General features: G+C 43.2%; 1 protein-coding gene across 2 annotated transcripts in view; it reads left to right on the forward strand.

Annotated features, from left to right (window-relative positions):
• The window catches only part of GPR107 (G protein-coupled receptor 107), a 38642-nt gene extending 24389 nt beyond the window's left edge, over positions 1-14253 (forward strand). For both annotated transcript variants that reach the window (XM_069032015.1, XM_069032016.1), the window contains exons 15-18: positions 803-852; positions 1586-1669; positions 2463-2587; positions 8788-14253. In XM_069032015.1, the coding sequence (XP_068888116.1) occupies positions 803-852; positions 1586-1669; positions 2463-2587; positions 8788-8884 (356 nt within the window). In that variant the 3' untranslated portion in view covers positions 8885-14253. The remainder of the gene's footprint in view (positions 1-802; positions 853-1585; positions 1670-2462; positions 2588-8787) is intronic.
• The last annotated feature ends 2248 nt before the right edge of the window (positions 14254-16501 follow it).

The following is a 16501-nucleotide window of genomic DNA, read 5'->3' on the forward strand; positions in this document are numbered from 1 at the left end:
CTGTTCATTGGCTCTAAACTGTGTCTCTGTAAGCTGTCAACATATCTTGGACTCTTTGCCTCTCATGTTGTCACAAAAGCATCGGTGGCCTGTGTTTGTAATCCTGCTGCACATCTAAAAGCTGACTCTCAGACCAGACCTGACAGCTGCTCCATCTGTTGTTGACCTCAGCTCGTTCACATGAATGTTCTGTGCTGCTCCAGCTGATGTGATCTGTGCAATACGCACAGGTTTGCCTGGGGCCTCAGCTTGCGTGGCTGCGACTCAAGCACATGTTGGGGAACTGTTTGGGATGATTTCCCATTTCATTTGTGAGTTGTGGCTGATCCACGAATGATAAGGGGACCCTGCTTAGGTATTAAAGTGCTGTGCTGCTGTTCAGCAAGATGCAGTGGTTCCCAGAGCTCAAAGTTGCTCAGCTGAAGGCACAGAGCAGGTCAGGGAGGGCTCTAGAAAAGACAGGATTTTCTAGGAGGCAGTGTCAGGTGGAGTGGCCCTTCTGGCAGGAGCAAGGTGCCAGTATGTAGTTGGCCGTATACAGGTAGAGGAAGGCTCTGTATTGCAGAGTGTGTGCATATAAAATTTAGCGTAAAAGCAATCTCAGTTCCCTTTTTAAGAGTGAATTCACTCCAGCCTGGGAGTTGTCCTGTATGTGGACACACCAGGCTGGCCCACCTCAGGACAAATCTTTCTAGCCTAGGATTACCTGAGTTTTGACCACTTGCCTACTCTGCAGACAGGCATCAAAAGAAATTGTCTCATGTTAACAATTTTCTGATGGACTTTTGTGTTCTCTTGATAGCTGCCATTAACCTAGCAAAGCTGAAGCTCTTCAGACATTACTATGTCATGGTAAGTAAAACACCTGCATACATGCATGTGGGGAACTTGGAAGCTGTTCAGAGCTTTTGATGGAATACTTGTTGGAAGCTACTGTAGCTGGTGGATGTGGTAGAGGCTCTTGGCACTGCTGTGCTTTGGCATCTTGGTCAACTGGCTTACAATCCTAAAAGCAACTTCCTTTTTTTCTCCTAATGGTTGTATCCTTCTGTCTCTCTTTAAATTCCAGCTATTTGTAATGTTTCCTGATTTCCTCTGGAGACAGCTTGAGCTGCCAGTTGAATTGATGGGCTTGAATAACGTACTGTAAACTTGCTAAAAATTAAACTTGGGACCAAATGGTGCCTGGAGATGCATGTGTGCAGTTTCTGATTAAGTCAGTGGGAGCCATGAGTACGTTTCCCAGGAGAACACAGGCTTCTTAATGATTTCCAACGGCCTCATTTCAAGCTCTTCTAAGTGGCAAGAGTAATAAATTACAATTGTGATTCTTGAAATTCTATGAAATTGTAATACTTGAAGCATTTCCTGCTGTAACTTGAGTATGTTACCAATAGCTTGAGTTATTGGATGTTCAACAAGCAGTAGAGCCCTCAGCCTATATCTTCCATGTTTATTGAGGAGCATAATAAGGCTAGTCTGCCATGATGAGTTGTCTGGGAATTGCTTGAGCTATTTCTCTGGGGTAAAAAGGTTCTATAAGGATGGTGCTATTGTTCTCATGCTTTCTCCTTTTCCTTCCCAGATTGTGTGTTACATTTACTTCACACGGATCATTGCAATTCTCATAAAGATTGCTGTTCCATTCCAGTGGAAATGGCTGTACCAGGTATTTGCCAGCAAAGGAAAATACATCCATTCCTCGATGTTTTCCTCTATTATTCTTTAAATATAACTGCACAACAAAATTCCATAAATTGTTCCTCATGTTATAGTAAAACATCTCAAAGCACAGTGCTGCACCCTGCCTCCTCTTGATTTTTATCACTGATCTGCTTAAGGCGAAAGAATATATTCTTAGTTTTATGTTTGTCCAGCAAGGCTGCTGGATGATACATGAGATGTCTGAAAGTAATTGCATTATTGATTTTTAGTCTTTCAATTTAAAAATGTCTGAAGGAAATTAATCAAGAACATACAGAGGAGAAAAAAATTAGTCAGGTTTGCTCTATGTAATTGAAGCCTCAGGGAGCCAGGGAAATATGCTTTTGCTCTTCCATCTAAGGGCTTCTTTTGCTTATGGACTTCTAAATACTTGGTTTCTTAACATATAATCCCAGTAACTGTGCAGGGAGTCCTTGGAATACATTAACTGTTGAAAATAGTTACGTAGGGATGATTTCCCCCCCTCATTTAAAAGCCAAGTCTTGCCATAGTTCTTTGAAAGCTCTGGAGAGATGGATACAACTGTAACTGTATTTAAAGTGACTTGGAAAACTGAAAGAACAAAGGATTTGACAGCCTTTAGCCTGGGACGAATGACAGTCGGACAGGAATTACTCTATTTCTGCTGGGGCCCAGGCCTCTTGGCCATTAAACCTTGAACCTTATGAATGAGGAGCAATGTTTCGTGACCACAGAGCATTGCAGGAGTGAACTTAATCTTGTGTTTTCACTTGCAGCTGCTGGATGAAATGGCCACACTCGTGTTCTTTGTCCTTACTGGGTACAAGTTCCGTCCAGCATCAGACAACCCTTACCTACAGCTCTCTCAAGATGATGAGGATGACTTGGAGATGGAAGCTGTGTAAGAACCCCTCTCCCCTTTTATTTACCTCTTCACTTGATTTGAGAAAAGTAGTGTTTAAAACCAGTTTACTTTAATCTCTCTAAATCCTTCTTTGACAAAGATGAGGATCTGCCCACATTTGAAGATGAGGTGTCTGTTTTGGTGTGTGTAAAGAGATTTGTGGTGTGCATAGGAGCCTTTGACCTGGATATTGCAGTAGTGTGGAATAAGCTGGTAAAGCTTTTCATGGGGTGAAAAGATGCCCATGAAAAGATCAAGTAAGAAAGCTTCTAAGTTTAATTTAGGTCGTGGAACGTGAATGAGTTTTACAGATCATCGTTAATGCTTCATATTTAGTAAAATCCAAATGAACAACAAAAATGACCCACCAATCTGCAGAACATAAATAATAATACATGTATAAAAATAATGTAGTAATAAATAAATGAACAGGGTGTAAGGTCCCTTCTGCCTTGGCATTCAGCATATAGCTTTGCAAAAATATATCTTAAGCAGCACTGAGCCAAGGAGATGGATTTTTATCAATACTCTTCCCTGGTTTATTCCCTGCTGCTAAACCACAAGGCACCACAAATGCTTCAGGACCTGAGCTAGTCTGGAAAAATTATATAGCAGGGCTCAGCCTTAAGTCCCTGTCATTTTCTTTGCACTGGTTTTCTGAGGACTTAAAAAATGAGTGGCATTTTTGAATGTGTAATTAAAAATGCCCTAAGAAATTCAGCCTGCCAGTAGTGTTGGATACAGCTTTAGGTGCCCCAGAGTCTGCTGCCTTAATAGGAGCAGAGCTAACCTAATCTTTTGGTAGTTACACATTTGATGCATAACTGCAATTGATGTACAGGCTCAGAAGCCTGTTCCTAAGAGTTTTTTCCAGTTTGGCAAATCTCCTTTACCTGGGTGAAATAAATCAACACTGTTTTTATTACAGAGGCAAAAAAGTCCAAATGTGTTTGCTGTCATAGTTAGCTCAGAAAGAAATGAATCTTATTGGGAAACTGCTACAAGGAGGTTTGAATCATAGAATCCAGACTCAAATGTCATGTAAAGAGTTTAACGTCTCAGAAATATGGCTAGTAACAAAGATCTTTTTAAATGCTTAGCTATTTTTGCTTTGGGTCTAGAAAATCTGTCATTTTTGTAAGCAGAATCCAACTAGTGGGTAGTGACCTTAAAATCACTATCACTTACATGTGTTTAAATGGTTTATGTAAGAAACTGGTCTCAGTTTGGAAGCTGTTTGATAAAAAAGCATTCACATCAGGAAGTCACTGTCTGAACTGCCAGAATTTGTAATTGTACCAGAAAAAGCTTTTTTCCTTTTTGCCTGTTAGAGCGAATTTCAACTTTGTATTACGTGCTTAATGAATTTTTGGTTGTGGGGGTTTTGCTAGGACTAATAATAGGACACCTTTCAAATACAGTGATTTTAGTCAATTGAGAAGTTGCTAAATTTAGAAGAATCTGCCAGAAATGAGCTGGAGAAAGTTTAATGAACTAATTCAGTGATTTACGTCTCACCCTAGTGAGATAGACATTGCTAAAAACTCAAGGGTTAGAATTCCTTGTGAGCCTATTCCTAGTAAGGCATTTTGCTCTTTGCTTTGGGAGTTTCCATTGTTGTGCCTTGTGGGTTGTTCCCCTTAGCCTTGCTTGAATTTTTCTGATCTGATTCACTAGAAGTTTTATTCCATTTGGGCACTTGGCAGGGTATAATCTGTGTCTGGTTCTCCCTTCCCCAGCTCCATCAGGAAGATTAAGTTTGTAGATATTTGAAAAACAGTTTATACACGTTCTGTGACAGGTGAAGCACTGCAATGGAAGTGTATGACATTTCTCCTTGATTTGGTCTGCCTGGTCCTATTTTTATGTTTATAAATATTAAATGTTGTTTCTGGGGTGGGAGAAAATGTCTGGGTTTATTTGAGCAGGTGACTAAGTGCCTGACAGTATCCTGACTAACCACTGCATGAGTGTTTTGTCTTTCATGTGATAAATACCCACTTATCTTCACAGACTATGGCAGAAACTAAAAACCTGGAAACTTCATGGTGTTCTGCTATGTGGGTTTTATGGTTATTTTCCTCTCCAGAGGGTTTTTGTTTAAAATCAGGTTCTCTAAAACAGAAGCATATTCAGTTCCTTTAGACTCAACATTTCTATGAGCCAACAGAGGGGAAAGCTGTGAGGTTATCAAACCTCTTTTCCAGGCTTGCTTGTCTTCCATGAAAAAAAAGAGGACATTTTAAGTGCAGCTCTGTAGCTTGGGTCTGTTTTCATGCATGCAAATGATACAAAGCTTGGTCTGGCAGTAAAGGTAAATATTGTTAAAGACACTGGAAATATGCAAAGTTTCAAGAAAAATCTGCAAATTAGGTGTCTGACAGAAGCAACACAAGGCACAAATCCTCTCTTTGTAACTTGTAACTCTCAAGAATAAAATAGAAATCAAGAATAGCAAAGGTAACTCTGGCTTGGAGAAAGGAGCCACAGACTTTGCAGGAATCTCTTCAGTTATTCCAGGCTCAACAGAAGTTGTCCTGGTGGAGAGCAGAGTGTGGCTAAAGCTGAGCTAAGGACCTGTCTGTCCTTTCTCAAGCAGGTTCAATAGCCATTCATCACCAGCAAAGTGGCTTTCTGTATATTCTGTCCTGGGCAGCCTCTTGAGTTCTGTCACTACGTGGGCTTGTCGCTGACAGTTTGTTATATTAAAGTTCCCTGCTTGAAAAGGTGCAGCCACACTTGGCAGAAAGAGCTGTCAGGCTTCCAGTCCTAATGCCATTTCTGGGGCATGAATACAAAAATATAAACGGTACAGTAGATGAGCTGGGGGTGAGGAAGGGGAAAGGAAGAATTCTTGGGTTGTTTTTTTTTTTTAATGTCATTAATTTGGTACGCTGGCTTTATATGCTGGATGTCAAAGGGCTCTTTTACAGGTCTTGGGTGAGAATGATGTTCATATATGCATGGGAGGTTAAGATATTTCCACTGGAGGAGGAATTGCAGGAGAAGGAACCATTAGTAGTTTTGTTCTCAAGTCGGTAAATCCATCTCAGTGTGTGGAGACTTTGCTTCTCCTTGACACCCAAAACAACCTCAACACAAGGAACTGTTGTGGTAACACTGATCTTTGCTTATGCCTTGGGATCTGGAGTTTCTCTCTGTGTCACGAGGCAGCTTATTCTGTGCTGAGATTTGACGTCCTGCTCGGTTGCTTTTCTCTGCTTTCTCTCAGATTGTGCTTCATGGCAGACTGATTCATGGTATGCTCCATTAGCAGTGATTTTCTTCACCTAACACATCTTTCCCTTGCAGAGATCAGCTTTTTTTGCTCTGTGGCTGATCAGTTTTCACTCCAGTTTGCAACAGCTTGTAAGGGCTGGCTGCTGCCAGTATTGCAGTGTTTGTTGTTGGACTATAAAACAAATAAACAGGAGAAAAGACAGCTGAGATCTGCCACTGTGGAGAGCTGGAGATACTTTTGAATGTTTAGCCATTCCTTGATCCCTTGGATACAATGCAGGAGAAAAATAAACCCCATGAAATCTCTGCAGCATGTACCACTGTGTGATGGAGTGCTTGGGGAACTCCTTCTCTGTCTCATTTGTGATAGATATCCCTCTGGCAGGCACAGAAATGCTCTCTGGAGAGGGATGGTTTAGTAAGAAGGATTTGTTGCATTTTAACTGCTCTGATTTGTGGGCTGGAAATGCAGTTCAGCAGACATTTCCCTGCTGTATTGCAGGTCAGAGCTGAAGTGCTGAGACTGTTGCAAGGACAGTAATGAGGATTTCAGCATGCTTGGTCTTAGTGCTGCAACCCTTATTTTATTGGCACTAAAATGTGATGGCTGGACTGATTCTGAGAGCGAGAGGAATTGCCTGTTGCACCTGAACAATCTGAGAAAAGCAGAGGCTTGAGAGCTACTTCATGCACTTGTCACGAGGCAAGAACAGTCTCTTCAATTCTTCAGATGGGCTTTAACCTTCAATGTTGGAGAATCCACACAGAAATCTCTCCCAGTTATTTGCTGTTACTGAGGGGGGATGCAGTAAATGGCCTCTCTGGTAGCAAAGGACATGACTTGATCTGCCTGCACTTTGTGTGTAACTGTCCCATAAACGTGGGAAGTGGATCATTCCCTCTTAGCCATAACCTCCCATTACTTCTGTCACCACCTTGGTGTGCAGTGGCTGTCTAATGGCATTAGAGTGCAGTGCTGGAATCTAGGCTGTGGGCCAGGTGGGATCTTCCCAGCTGTGAGTCAAGTGTTGGGATGACTTTGGTGTCATGTATGTGTGAAACACCTCTTTGATATCCTGGTGTGTCTGCTGCTGCATTGGTGTGCTGGGTGCTCATTTCTGGTTTGTAGTTCATGGCAATCTTCAGCTCCTCCCTGAGGAATGGATACTTAGCTCCTTATTCTGTAATTACGAAGTTGATTATTTCTGAAGAGTAAACTTGGTAGCTGTCTTGCTGCATCCTTCTGTACTTTGCAGACTATTACTTCGATTTGCCAGAATCTTTCTGCATTCTAGTCCTGTCCTCCAATATGTAGCTCTTAGTGTCTTGTGCAGATTTAATAAGCAAGTTCTCTGTTCCATTACCCAGGCAATTACTGAAAATACTGAGTAGAAGTGAACCCAGGACAGGCCCCTCTGGAGCCACACTCAATGTTCTTACACTTTTGACAGGAAACCATTAAGTACATCTCAATGCATACTTTTCCGATTAGTTATCCATCTACTTTGGTTTTGTCTAGCTTATGTTTCTCCAGGATTTTTCCTATATGACTGTGGGAAACATTTGTCAACAGAGAGAACTTACGAGATCTAAATGGCTCTGTACTGATTAGTTTGACCTCTTCTAGGAAATGTTAATTGTTGACTAATTCCATCTTTCTCCTTTAAGCAACCTGCTTACTTTTATCTGTACTTCTTTTATTTTAAGAAGGGAATAAAGTTATTTGATCTGTACTCTTGTCCAAACCAGCACATCTTGTGACCCTTTCCTATTAAGCCCAAGCTCATCTAGGCCCACTCTAAAGTGTCTGAACCACTGACGATCCCAGTGTGGCCCCAGTGTGGAATATCACTGAACACAGCAGGCTGAGTAAATTATTTTTACAATACATGACCAGAAGCTGGGATCTAACACAGAGCTAAGGGAAGAAGAGTGTTATCTGAAGATGACTTCTCCTCTTGGGGAGATGCTGGGGAGATGTTGTTAGCGGCTCTGATCAAATAAAGCACTCTGACATGGTAAACAGCAGGTGAAAGCACTCACAGACCAACAGGGGCAGCTTTGAACAGGACAGGTCTGTGTGTGCTTCCAGGCATCCCTTGGGAATGCACTGAGCTACTGGTGCTCTTACCTTCAGCATCCAGAATAACCTTTGTCACATGTTTGTGGGGGAAAAAAATACCTGTATGGAATGAGAATCACACTGTGCAAAAGAATGAAGGAAATGTGTTGTGCATCCAAATTGCCTGTTTTGTGTAGCAGCAGAGAAAAGCTGCTGAGCTGAAGAGCTGTTGGAGAGCCAAGGCAGTTCCAAGAGGAATGGTGCTGTTCTGCCTGGATAAACAGTTCAGTCTACCTAACGTTGAATGGTATTGTGAGGCTTTGTTGTTCAATGGTCAGATTGCCATGACAAATCCAGACTTGGATGATATAAAAATGATGACTTCTTGCTTCTGTTTTGTTGCTGCTCATTTTGCTGTTAAGAGGAGCTGGTGTGCATTAAGCCAATATGGTTCATTTGGGGCACTGTCCACTGCGTGTGTATTTGTATAATATGTTGTACCTATTAAAATACAGAAGAAAGTCACAGAAATAAGGGTGACCAGCTGTATAGTAAAAGGGGGGTTTTAAGGGAACTGCTCAAATATAGCAAATAAACACCTGGTTTAACCACCCCTGTTACCTTTTTTGAAGTATGAGCCAATATTACTTGCTGCTTTAGTTTAATGATAGATGGGAAGGGCCTTGAGGTATTCAAGGACAGTGGCTGTGCTTCTGATGCCCATCTGTGTTGTGTCCAGGATTATACAGGAGATCAAACATGGAAACTGCTCAGCGTGGGTAAAGAGATGTGAGATGTGTTGTTTGATAGGCACAGGAAGATGGGTGTGAGCTGTTGCTGAAATGGATTTTGCAGTTCAAGGTCTGATGTCTGATGCTTCTCCCTTCTCTTCCAGGGTGACGACTTCAGGAGTAATGGAGGGCATGAAGAAGGTCAAGAAAGTGGTGAATGGTTCAGCAGAGCCTCAGGGCGAATGGGAAGGCACAGCATGATGGACTGGACTAAGGCAGCACTTTCAGAGAAACTTTTTTAATTTATTAATATTACTCTCAGTGGAAAGGGAGAAACTTGCACTCCCCACCACTGAAACTGCAGAGTGGGGTATGTCTAGGGGGAGCAAAGCAGTGCAGAAATATAACTATTCCTTTGATCCTAAGAAAATGGGATCTCCTGGTACCTGCAAGGAAGTGTGAAGCTTTCCTAGGGATTTTGGGTAGCTTATTTTTCCCCCCCCCCCTTTCTGGATCGGTTCTTTATTCTGAATTGTTGCGTTCTTCAGAATGTGTAATACTAATGTGAAGAGGGATCTTCAGTGTGTATGTAAAGAATATATTTTATATAATGCTCATATATATACACACACACACACTTGCTATGTAACATGTATGCTGGGACTTGCAAAGCCTGTCAGAAGGTGGGAAAAGAAGATAAAGACATGTAAGTATTTTTTTTTCTTTTTATAAACTCTCCTTTTGCCTTGGACAAAACGTTGCAGAACAAATGGATGGGAACAACTGCAGTTATTTGAGAGACTGAACGGGTATTGGATCAGATGACTTCTGCCACTGCTCATACAAGTGTGAGAGGTGATAAGTATCTTCTTGTCTTATCCCTGCAGGTGTCCACCTGAATGTGTCAGGTTTTCAGCTGTGTTGCTATACAGGAAACGAGTGACTGTTCTCCATTAAAGCACTAAGCCCATAGTGCAATAAGCATTTATGTACATTCTTCACTGTCCATGGAGTTGCTCCTGACTCACCCCCACCTGACAACAAGTACACAAGAGGTGTAAGACTGATGTTTGCTTTTTAGGGGTCTGCCTAAATGTTTACTTTCAAGCTGTGACCCAGAGCACTTTGGTTGCCTTCATAAAATATTTTCAAGGTATTTCAAAAGTCGCTCCTTTCTGGCACAGTGTAAACAGTACCAGACTCTCCAATGAAAATCTGTCTAGCCATTTTACTGCAGCATAAATCTCTGGTTCACAGTTATCCTGAGTTACTGGGCCTCTCTGGATGGCAACTTGTATCTCTCTGGCTGTGTAGGATTAACGGCACTGCTGTTTGAGATGAGCTGAACTGGTCAAAGTGGTGTTGCCACCAAAAACTGGCAACTGTAACTCCCAGTCCTAAATGTTTGCTTTTTGTCAGGAGAGGAAAAGATTGACCAGAACCTTGATGAAGGGGAATATAGAATCCTTGACTGTTAGCTGCAGACTTGGAGTCTTTACAGATACGTTCTAAAATGCCTCGTGTTTTCTCTGTAGTCCCTGGGATTGTCAGTAGGGCAGTTGGTGTCCAGAACTGTAGTAGTGAGAATGGGTGTTAATTGGGGGGAGGATGGAAGTGGCTCCTGGTGAAATGAGGATTAGCTTTACAAAAATAAATCAAGTATAAGTCACTGACCCACTGAAGCCTTAATATTCATGCAGAGACATTGCCATGTGGTGCTGTTGAGCCAGGTGCTTCTGCCAGGGTGTCAGGGAGAGACATTGTCAGAGCTCTGGATGTGCCAGCATTGCTTACAGACTCATTCAGGAATTGGTTTTTTGGAGAGACTACATTTCTGGGGCACACCTGATAAGAGAACTGTTAGCCATTAGGTTATTTTATTCTTCAATCTGAGAAGGAGGATTTCCTCTAGAATCTTGAACCACTTCCTCACTCCTGAGCAGGGATTGTGGAGCTGTTGGTGAGCTGTCTGTACCAAGACTTGCTGTTTGAGGAGCAGCATCACTTTCCCCCATTGCCCCTTCTTTTCCCAGGTGTTGGTTCTGTGCACCATGGAAATGGTAGAAACAAATCTACCTGCTTTGATACCTGGAACTGCTTTCTCTTCAGGTAAAGCACAAGAATAGCATTTGTCTCTGGCTACAGTGTCCTCTTCTGTTTTCCTCCTCAGCTGTAACTTCACAGTAATCATAGCAGTGATAGTTTGACTTTGCTGTCATTGACTTGCAGTGAGATGGTTTTAGTGGGAAGAGATCCTATACCACTGGAGAGACTGTTTGGTGACCTACAGGCTTTTAAGCCTTCTGTAGGAAGAAATCTTCTGCATATTTAACTGAAGTGTGAGAGAGAAATTGGACCATAAACAAAACACAGGCAGTCCCAGCTCATCATACACTTAAATGCAATACCTGAAAAACTCATCCTCTTCCTCTGCAGTTACTCTGTCCCTGGGAAGTGTCACTCACTGCATCCAAAGGGCTGCTCAAACAGGCTGTAAAGTCTGTTCAGAGAAGCCCACTGAAGACTTGAAGTGTGTTGGCACTGAGGTATGTAAGGGATAAGGATGTGCTGTCAGGAACGAAGTGCATCTGGACGATGCTATTCTAGAGCCTGTGAATTCCTTTTGTGAATGAGATGTGAAATTGTCCTGGGTGTGGCATTTCACCAAAAACTTTGAGGGCTGTGCTGTGATCCCAGGGAGTGCTGAGCTGGTTCCAAACAGCTGCCTATTCCATACCTCAGCATCAGTGGAGCTGACAATTTGGCAGGTGCTGTTACCTTAGTCTCAGGTTTCTCTTTTTTTTTTTTTAATAGATGCAGTTTTTTTGCTAAAGTTGCATATGGTGTAGGTTTATCTGCCAAGTCCCTGGCTCACCAGTCAAAGGCCAGAAAAACCGGGTCATTTCTTTTTGTCTTGGCATGAAAAGCCACAGCAGTATTCTGGAAGTATTTTTTTACAAGAGCTTTTTCCAAGTTCAGCCCTGAGCTTCAGCAGTCAGCTCTACAACCAGCTTTAGCTGGTGCTTTACACAGGATGTCAAGCAGCAGGAAATGGTCAGACCCGAGCATTAGGAAGGAAAATCAAAGTCATGGACAAGCCAAAACCCAAAAGAACCTTTTTGTGGCCGTTTCCAAAGTGAATTTTTCTCTGGTGCAGTTCCTTGGAGCAGGACAAAAAGTCTGTCATGCAGGGGTGTAGGATGGATATGATGGGTGGGTCGGCAGCTGGGATGTTGGAGGGTGGAGAGGATGGTCGCAGTTGTGCTTCTCTCCAGCACAGTGAGTGCTGCACTGCAGAGCATCAAAGACAGCACTGCTCCCTCCCCTCCTTCCCAGGCAGACCCACAGCTGCATGACTGCCATTGCATGACTCCAGGGCTAGTGGAGTGCAGCAGCTTGGAGCTTCCCAGGCAGGATAATCAGTGCTTGCCTTTCACATGCTGATGGCTGCTTATCTGGTAGGAAGCTCTGCCTCTCGAAGGGAGGGAGGGAATCGAGAGGAGCTGTTGTGAATTGCAGATCGTTTAGGGATGTGCAGCTTTACTTCCCTGTCGATGCTTTTACCGAAGTGAGGAGCTGAAGCAATCGCCCCGACAGTACCCAGCAGCAGAGGGACAGGAGTCCTGGAACGGCAGGTCTGGTGCAATGGGAATAAATGGTTTGAATGTTTTCCCATATGTTGCTGCAGCGGAGCACTCGGTCCCCTCTGCAGATAAAAATGAGATTGGTTCAGCCTTCACTTGTAATGCAGGTTATGCCCCAATAAATCCCTGTGGATGCTGACATGCACGTGCCCCTGCTGCACTCCTCCTTCCTGCCGTAGCTGCTCAGCAGGCTGTCTTCCAGAGGAAGCCTCCTTGCAGTGCAACTGCCAGACTCTTGCATTCTTCAGGCTGGAAAATGTTTTCCTTGATGGTTCATCAAGAGACGTACTAAAAGAAAGCAAGACATAATGGGGTCATCTGGAACACTGCTGCTGCCTGCTCGGAGTGGAGCAGTTTGAGTTGAAGAAGCCACATGCTGTCCTATTAAGATGCTCTTTCATGTTGTCATCTAACTCGGCATGTCATGATGTGTGCAGTGCATTGTTCAGTGTTTCCCTCCAGCTGAGTGCCCTGTTCCTGGATTTCCATGCTGGCATACCCTGGGAGAGCATGTTGTAAAAATTTGCTGCATTGCAGCATTTTGTCTGGAGCTCATAGTGTGGAAGATGTATTTTTTCTAAGCTAAGTGGACCCTCTCTAGCATGAGTGTGCATCCACCATGTATCCTTGAGCACTGTAACATTCCTTCTGGCCATGAAAGGGCATGTCCTGATCACTCCAGTGTGCACATCTGGTAGAAGTCCCGTGGAAGATTTTTTAAGTCTTTTTTTCCTTACTGTGTGTTCCTCTAGAGAAAAGCAGTCAAGTCGCTGACAATCAAATTGGTGAGAAGGGAGGGGATTTTGTTGTTTATTTGAAAACTTCCCTATTTGAAGCAAATATTGGGTATTGTAGGCTCTTTTGAGAACTGCAGTTCCCTACCTAGTAAGGAGAGGGAAGGAAATCTTTCTTCCTTTAGCCTACCTGGTTTGTCTCCTTCAATTTGACCTGTCACGCCAGCTAACAGACTGCTGTCACTTTAAAGCAGATGTTTTATAGATCCTGCTATGATCCCTACTTCACTCAGAGCACGTCCCCATTTTTCACCTGTGTACAAAGAGTGAGGAGCTGTGATCTGCAGGAGTGGGAGGTGCAGTGAGGTTTGAACATAGTGGGACTCACACTGAAACTGTGACATTGTCAGTAGCCTCAATGTTTCACAAAAGCTGAGGTGGTGCCGCCCAGAGACACTTGACCTATGTTTCTTTGTCTTCCCTGGGGTTGATTTGCTGTAAAATGTTATTCTAAATTGAATTAATTTGGCTTCTTTTTTGTAGCTGCTGGATATGACGCTGTTTTGGGCTGATGAATCACTTTTCCTTAGGAATATTGGGAAGCTGTTCATTTTCCCCCTTGTAGTTTCTTGCCTGGATATAGCAATGATCCAGGGAGAACTGTACATGACCTGTGCTCCCAAGTGGCTGGAACAGGATTTAGGAAAATACTGATACTCAGATGTTGAGTGGTGTAGGAAGAAAGTGACTGAGAAAAGAATCACTCCTTGTAGGCTGACTGGCTCAAGAACCCATTTATGTTTTGACTGCAGCAATCCTCTAGAAAGGACAATTCTTAATAAATATTTCCCTGTGGGGTTTCACTCAAGTGTTCTGCTCTCTCTCTACTAGAGTCCGACCTTCACATCGTCAGAAGCACTTCATCCTGTAGCCAGTGGAGCTGGTACCTGCTCTATCAGAACAGAGTATGGGTCTAAATAGCTTCCCTTGCCCTTTAGGAACTATTAATAATTAATTCTAGATCCTCTTGTTGTCATTAAGCAGCTTTAGGGCACCTTGTACAATGTAGCTTTGAATTCATTTCGTAAATGACCTCCAGAAGAACTAAAGAAGACTTTTCTGTGTACAGCAAGGTCCAGTTCCTGGGGTTTTGGTGACCTGTAAATATCCTATTCCTCAGTTCCTGTTCAGATGTAAAAATGGATTTTTTTCAGTATTTTTTTAAACTTTATTAAAAGAACAGCAAACATTATTTGAAGAGAAACAAGGTAGAGATAAGTCAGGACAGTCTGTGTAACTTGGTTTCCCTGCTGTGATGCAAATGTGTAAAATAAAGATTGACCAGAAAGAAGTTTTTAATGCATCTCATTTTCTCCTTCTGAACTGCCAGCAGCCAAGCTGACCCATTGATCCCAAAGTCTGCATTTCCCTGTGCTCAACTTCTGTTTCCAGCCATCAACATCTGCATCATGGGTACAGGGCCAAATCACAAAACTTGTGTGGAAAACTTCTTTTGAAGGGAAAAGCTTTCCTGTCAGTGACCCAGTGAGGTTCACTGAGGTGCCTTTTCTTGAGCTCCAGGTACTGGAGCTGTGCTTGTATGTGCCCAGCTGCTCTTTTAAGTTTGTGAAGCTGAACTTAGGCAATAGTTTGTGGACTGAGTCTTAAACAAAAGTTTCTCACAGCCCTGTCTCCTGCAGTCTGGGGCAGGCAGGAATGCAGGAGCATCTGGACTTGTTGCTGCTCTCCAGCCCTGTGGTCAGCTTGCCAGGTGAGAGCAGACAAGGAGCTGATGCTTTGAACCTCGGTGTCCAGATACAAGTTAAGGATAGAAACTTACTGTTTAAGTAATATCTTCGGTGGATCTGTCCACACTATCTCAGAGGGGCAAGTCCTTGACCTATTTTAAGTTAGACTGATGGTAATTTGGGATGTCTGTAGTTGTGCTCTTCCTGAGGTGTTGAGATCTAACCTTGTATTTCAGTTCTGCAAGCTGGTTGGGTTGGCAGGGATGAGGAGGGCACAGCATTCCTGTGAAGTGTTCTTCTTGATAATCCCCCGTCCCTCAAAAGCATATGTCCTTCAGCACGAAATTCGAGTCTTCAAGATGTTTCTTACAGTTCAGCCTATGGTTCTCATCCTACCACCGAGGGGTAACGCCAGAAATAGCCTGTCTTCTCAACCCTGCACCTCCCAAGCAGCCGGTTCTGTGTTGCCTCAAGCCTCTGGGTGGGTGGTGTTTTACCAGAGAGCTAAACTATAAAAAGTACTTGGAACCTGGATTTCCTAATACCCCACCGTAAGGTAGAACAAACTTTTCCTGATGCAGGTGGTCACTGGTTGTTGCACTAGAGTGGCCTAAGTCTCTTTAATGCAGGTTTCTCCAAACTGAACTTCTGCATATTCTGTCTGTTGTGTGTTTGGCCTTAAAACATTCCCCCTTAGCATTCCCTGACAGCAGCTCTGAGACTCATTCCTGGAGTTGCCTGCACTGAGCCAAAACATCCCTCAGCCATAAGGAAAGGTGAAATGTTAGGGGTGGAGTGGGTAAGGTGGGACTAAATTGTGGGAACACTCGCTTGATAAGGAGACCAAATGAAATTATCAGTGGGAAAATTGATTTCTGACCATTTTCTCCAAGGAGACACAAAGAAGAGCTCCCAGTATTTGAGGTCTATTGCAAACAGAGGTCATCTGGCAGACTTACACAGGGAGAAGAAGAAACAAAACCAGAGCTAACAAAACTCTCCTCAGTGTTCTGTGTTTGGATGCAATTCTGTAGGTGTTTTCCTGCCCAGGGGAGGTAAATTGTTCTACCTGCACTAAGGTTTTTCTTCCAGTGTCTGAAATTCCCAGCTGTCTGATCATTTGCAGCTCTTTCTTGCAGTCCAGGCTGCCTGCTGTCTATGCTTTTGCTCCAGCAAGGTTATCCTCATGACTACAAAGAGCTGCCTTCTCCTTAAATCTTGTTTTTGCCTTCCTTTGCCTTCTGACTGACAGGCTCTAATGAGGGGAGAGTGTTGTAGTGCCCTATATAGCGAGTGGTCAATAAAAACCAAATTGCTTTGTACAGCAGAGGTAATAACACAGCTTGTATTGGCACAGCTGATCCTGATATTGGGGCCCTCGGTTAGGAGGCAAGGGCTTTCTTCTGTCTTAAGTAGTAAAAAATGCATGTCATCCATTCCTTTTCTCCTCTCTCATCCATAGAAAATGGTGTAATTGGGGTGACACTGCTTTGTTGTGGCTCTTCTCCCCTGTGGGATATTTTCTGTGGGGTGGCTGAGACACAATACATGAGATGGCTCTTGTATTCCTGAAAAAAAAAAAAAAAATACAGGCATGGGAGGTGAGGCTGTTACAGGGGTGGCAGGTGGAATAGGTGAAGATTAAAATGGAAGCGATGGCGTGAAATTCCTTTCACTCCTCCCTCTTGGGATGATTGTGCTGAGCTTGGTACGAGTATCCTCAATGAAAGGAGCAGTTAAAACATGGGTCAC

Source organism: Aphelocoma coerulescens, chromosome 17 (genome assembly GCF_041296385.1).
Source record: "Aphelocoma coerulescens isolate FSJ_1873_10779 chromosome 17, UR_Acoe_1.0, whole genome shotgun sequence".
Classification (NCBI taxonomy): domain Eukaryota; kingdom Metazoa; phylum Chordata; class Aves; order Passeriformes; family Corvidae; genus Aphelocoma; species Aphelocoma coerulescens.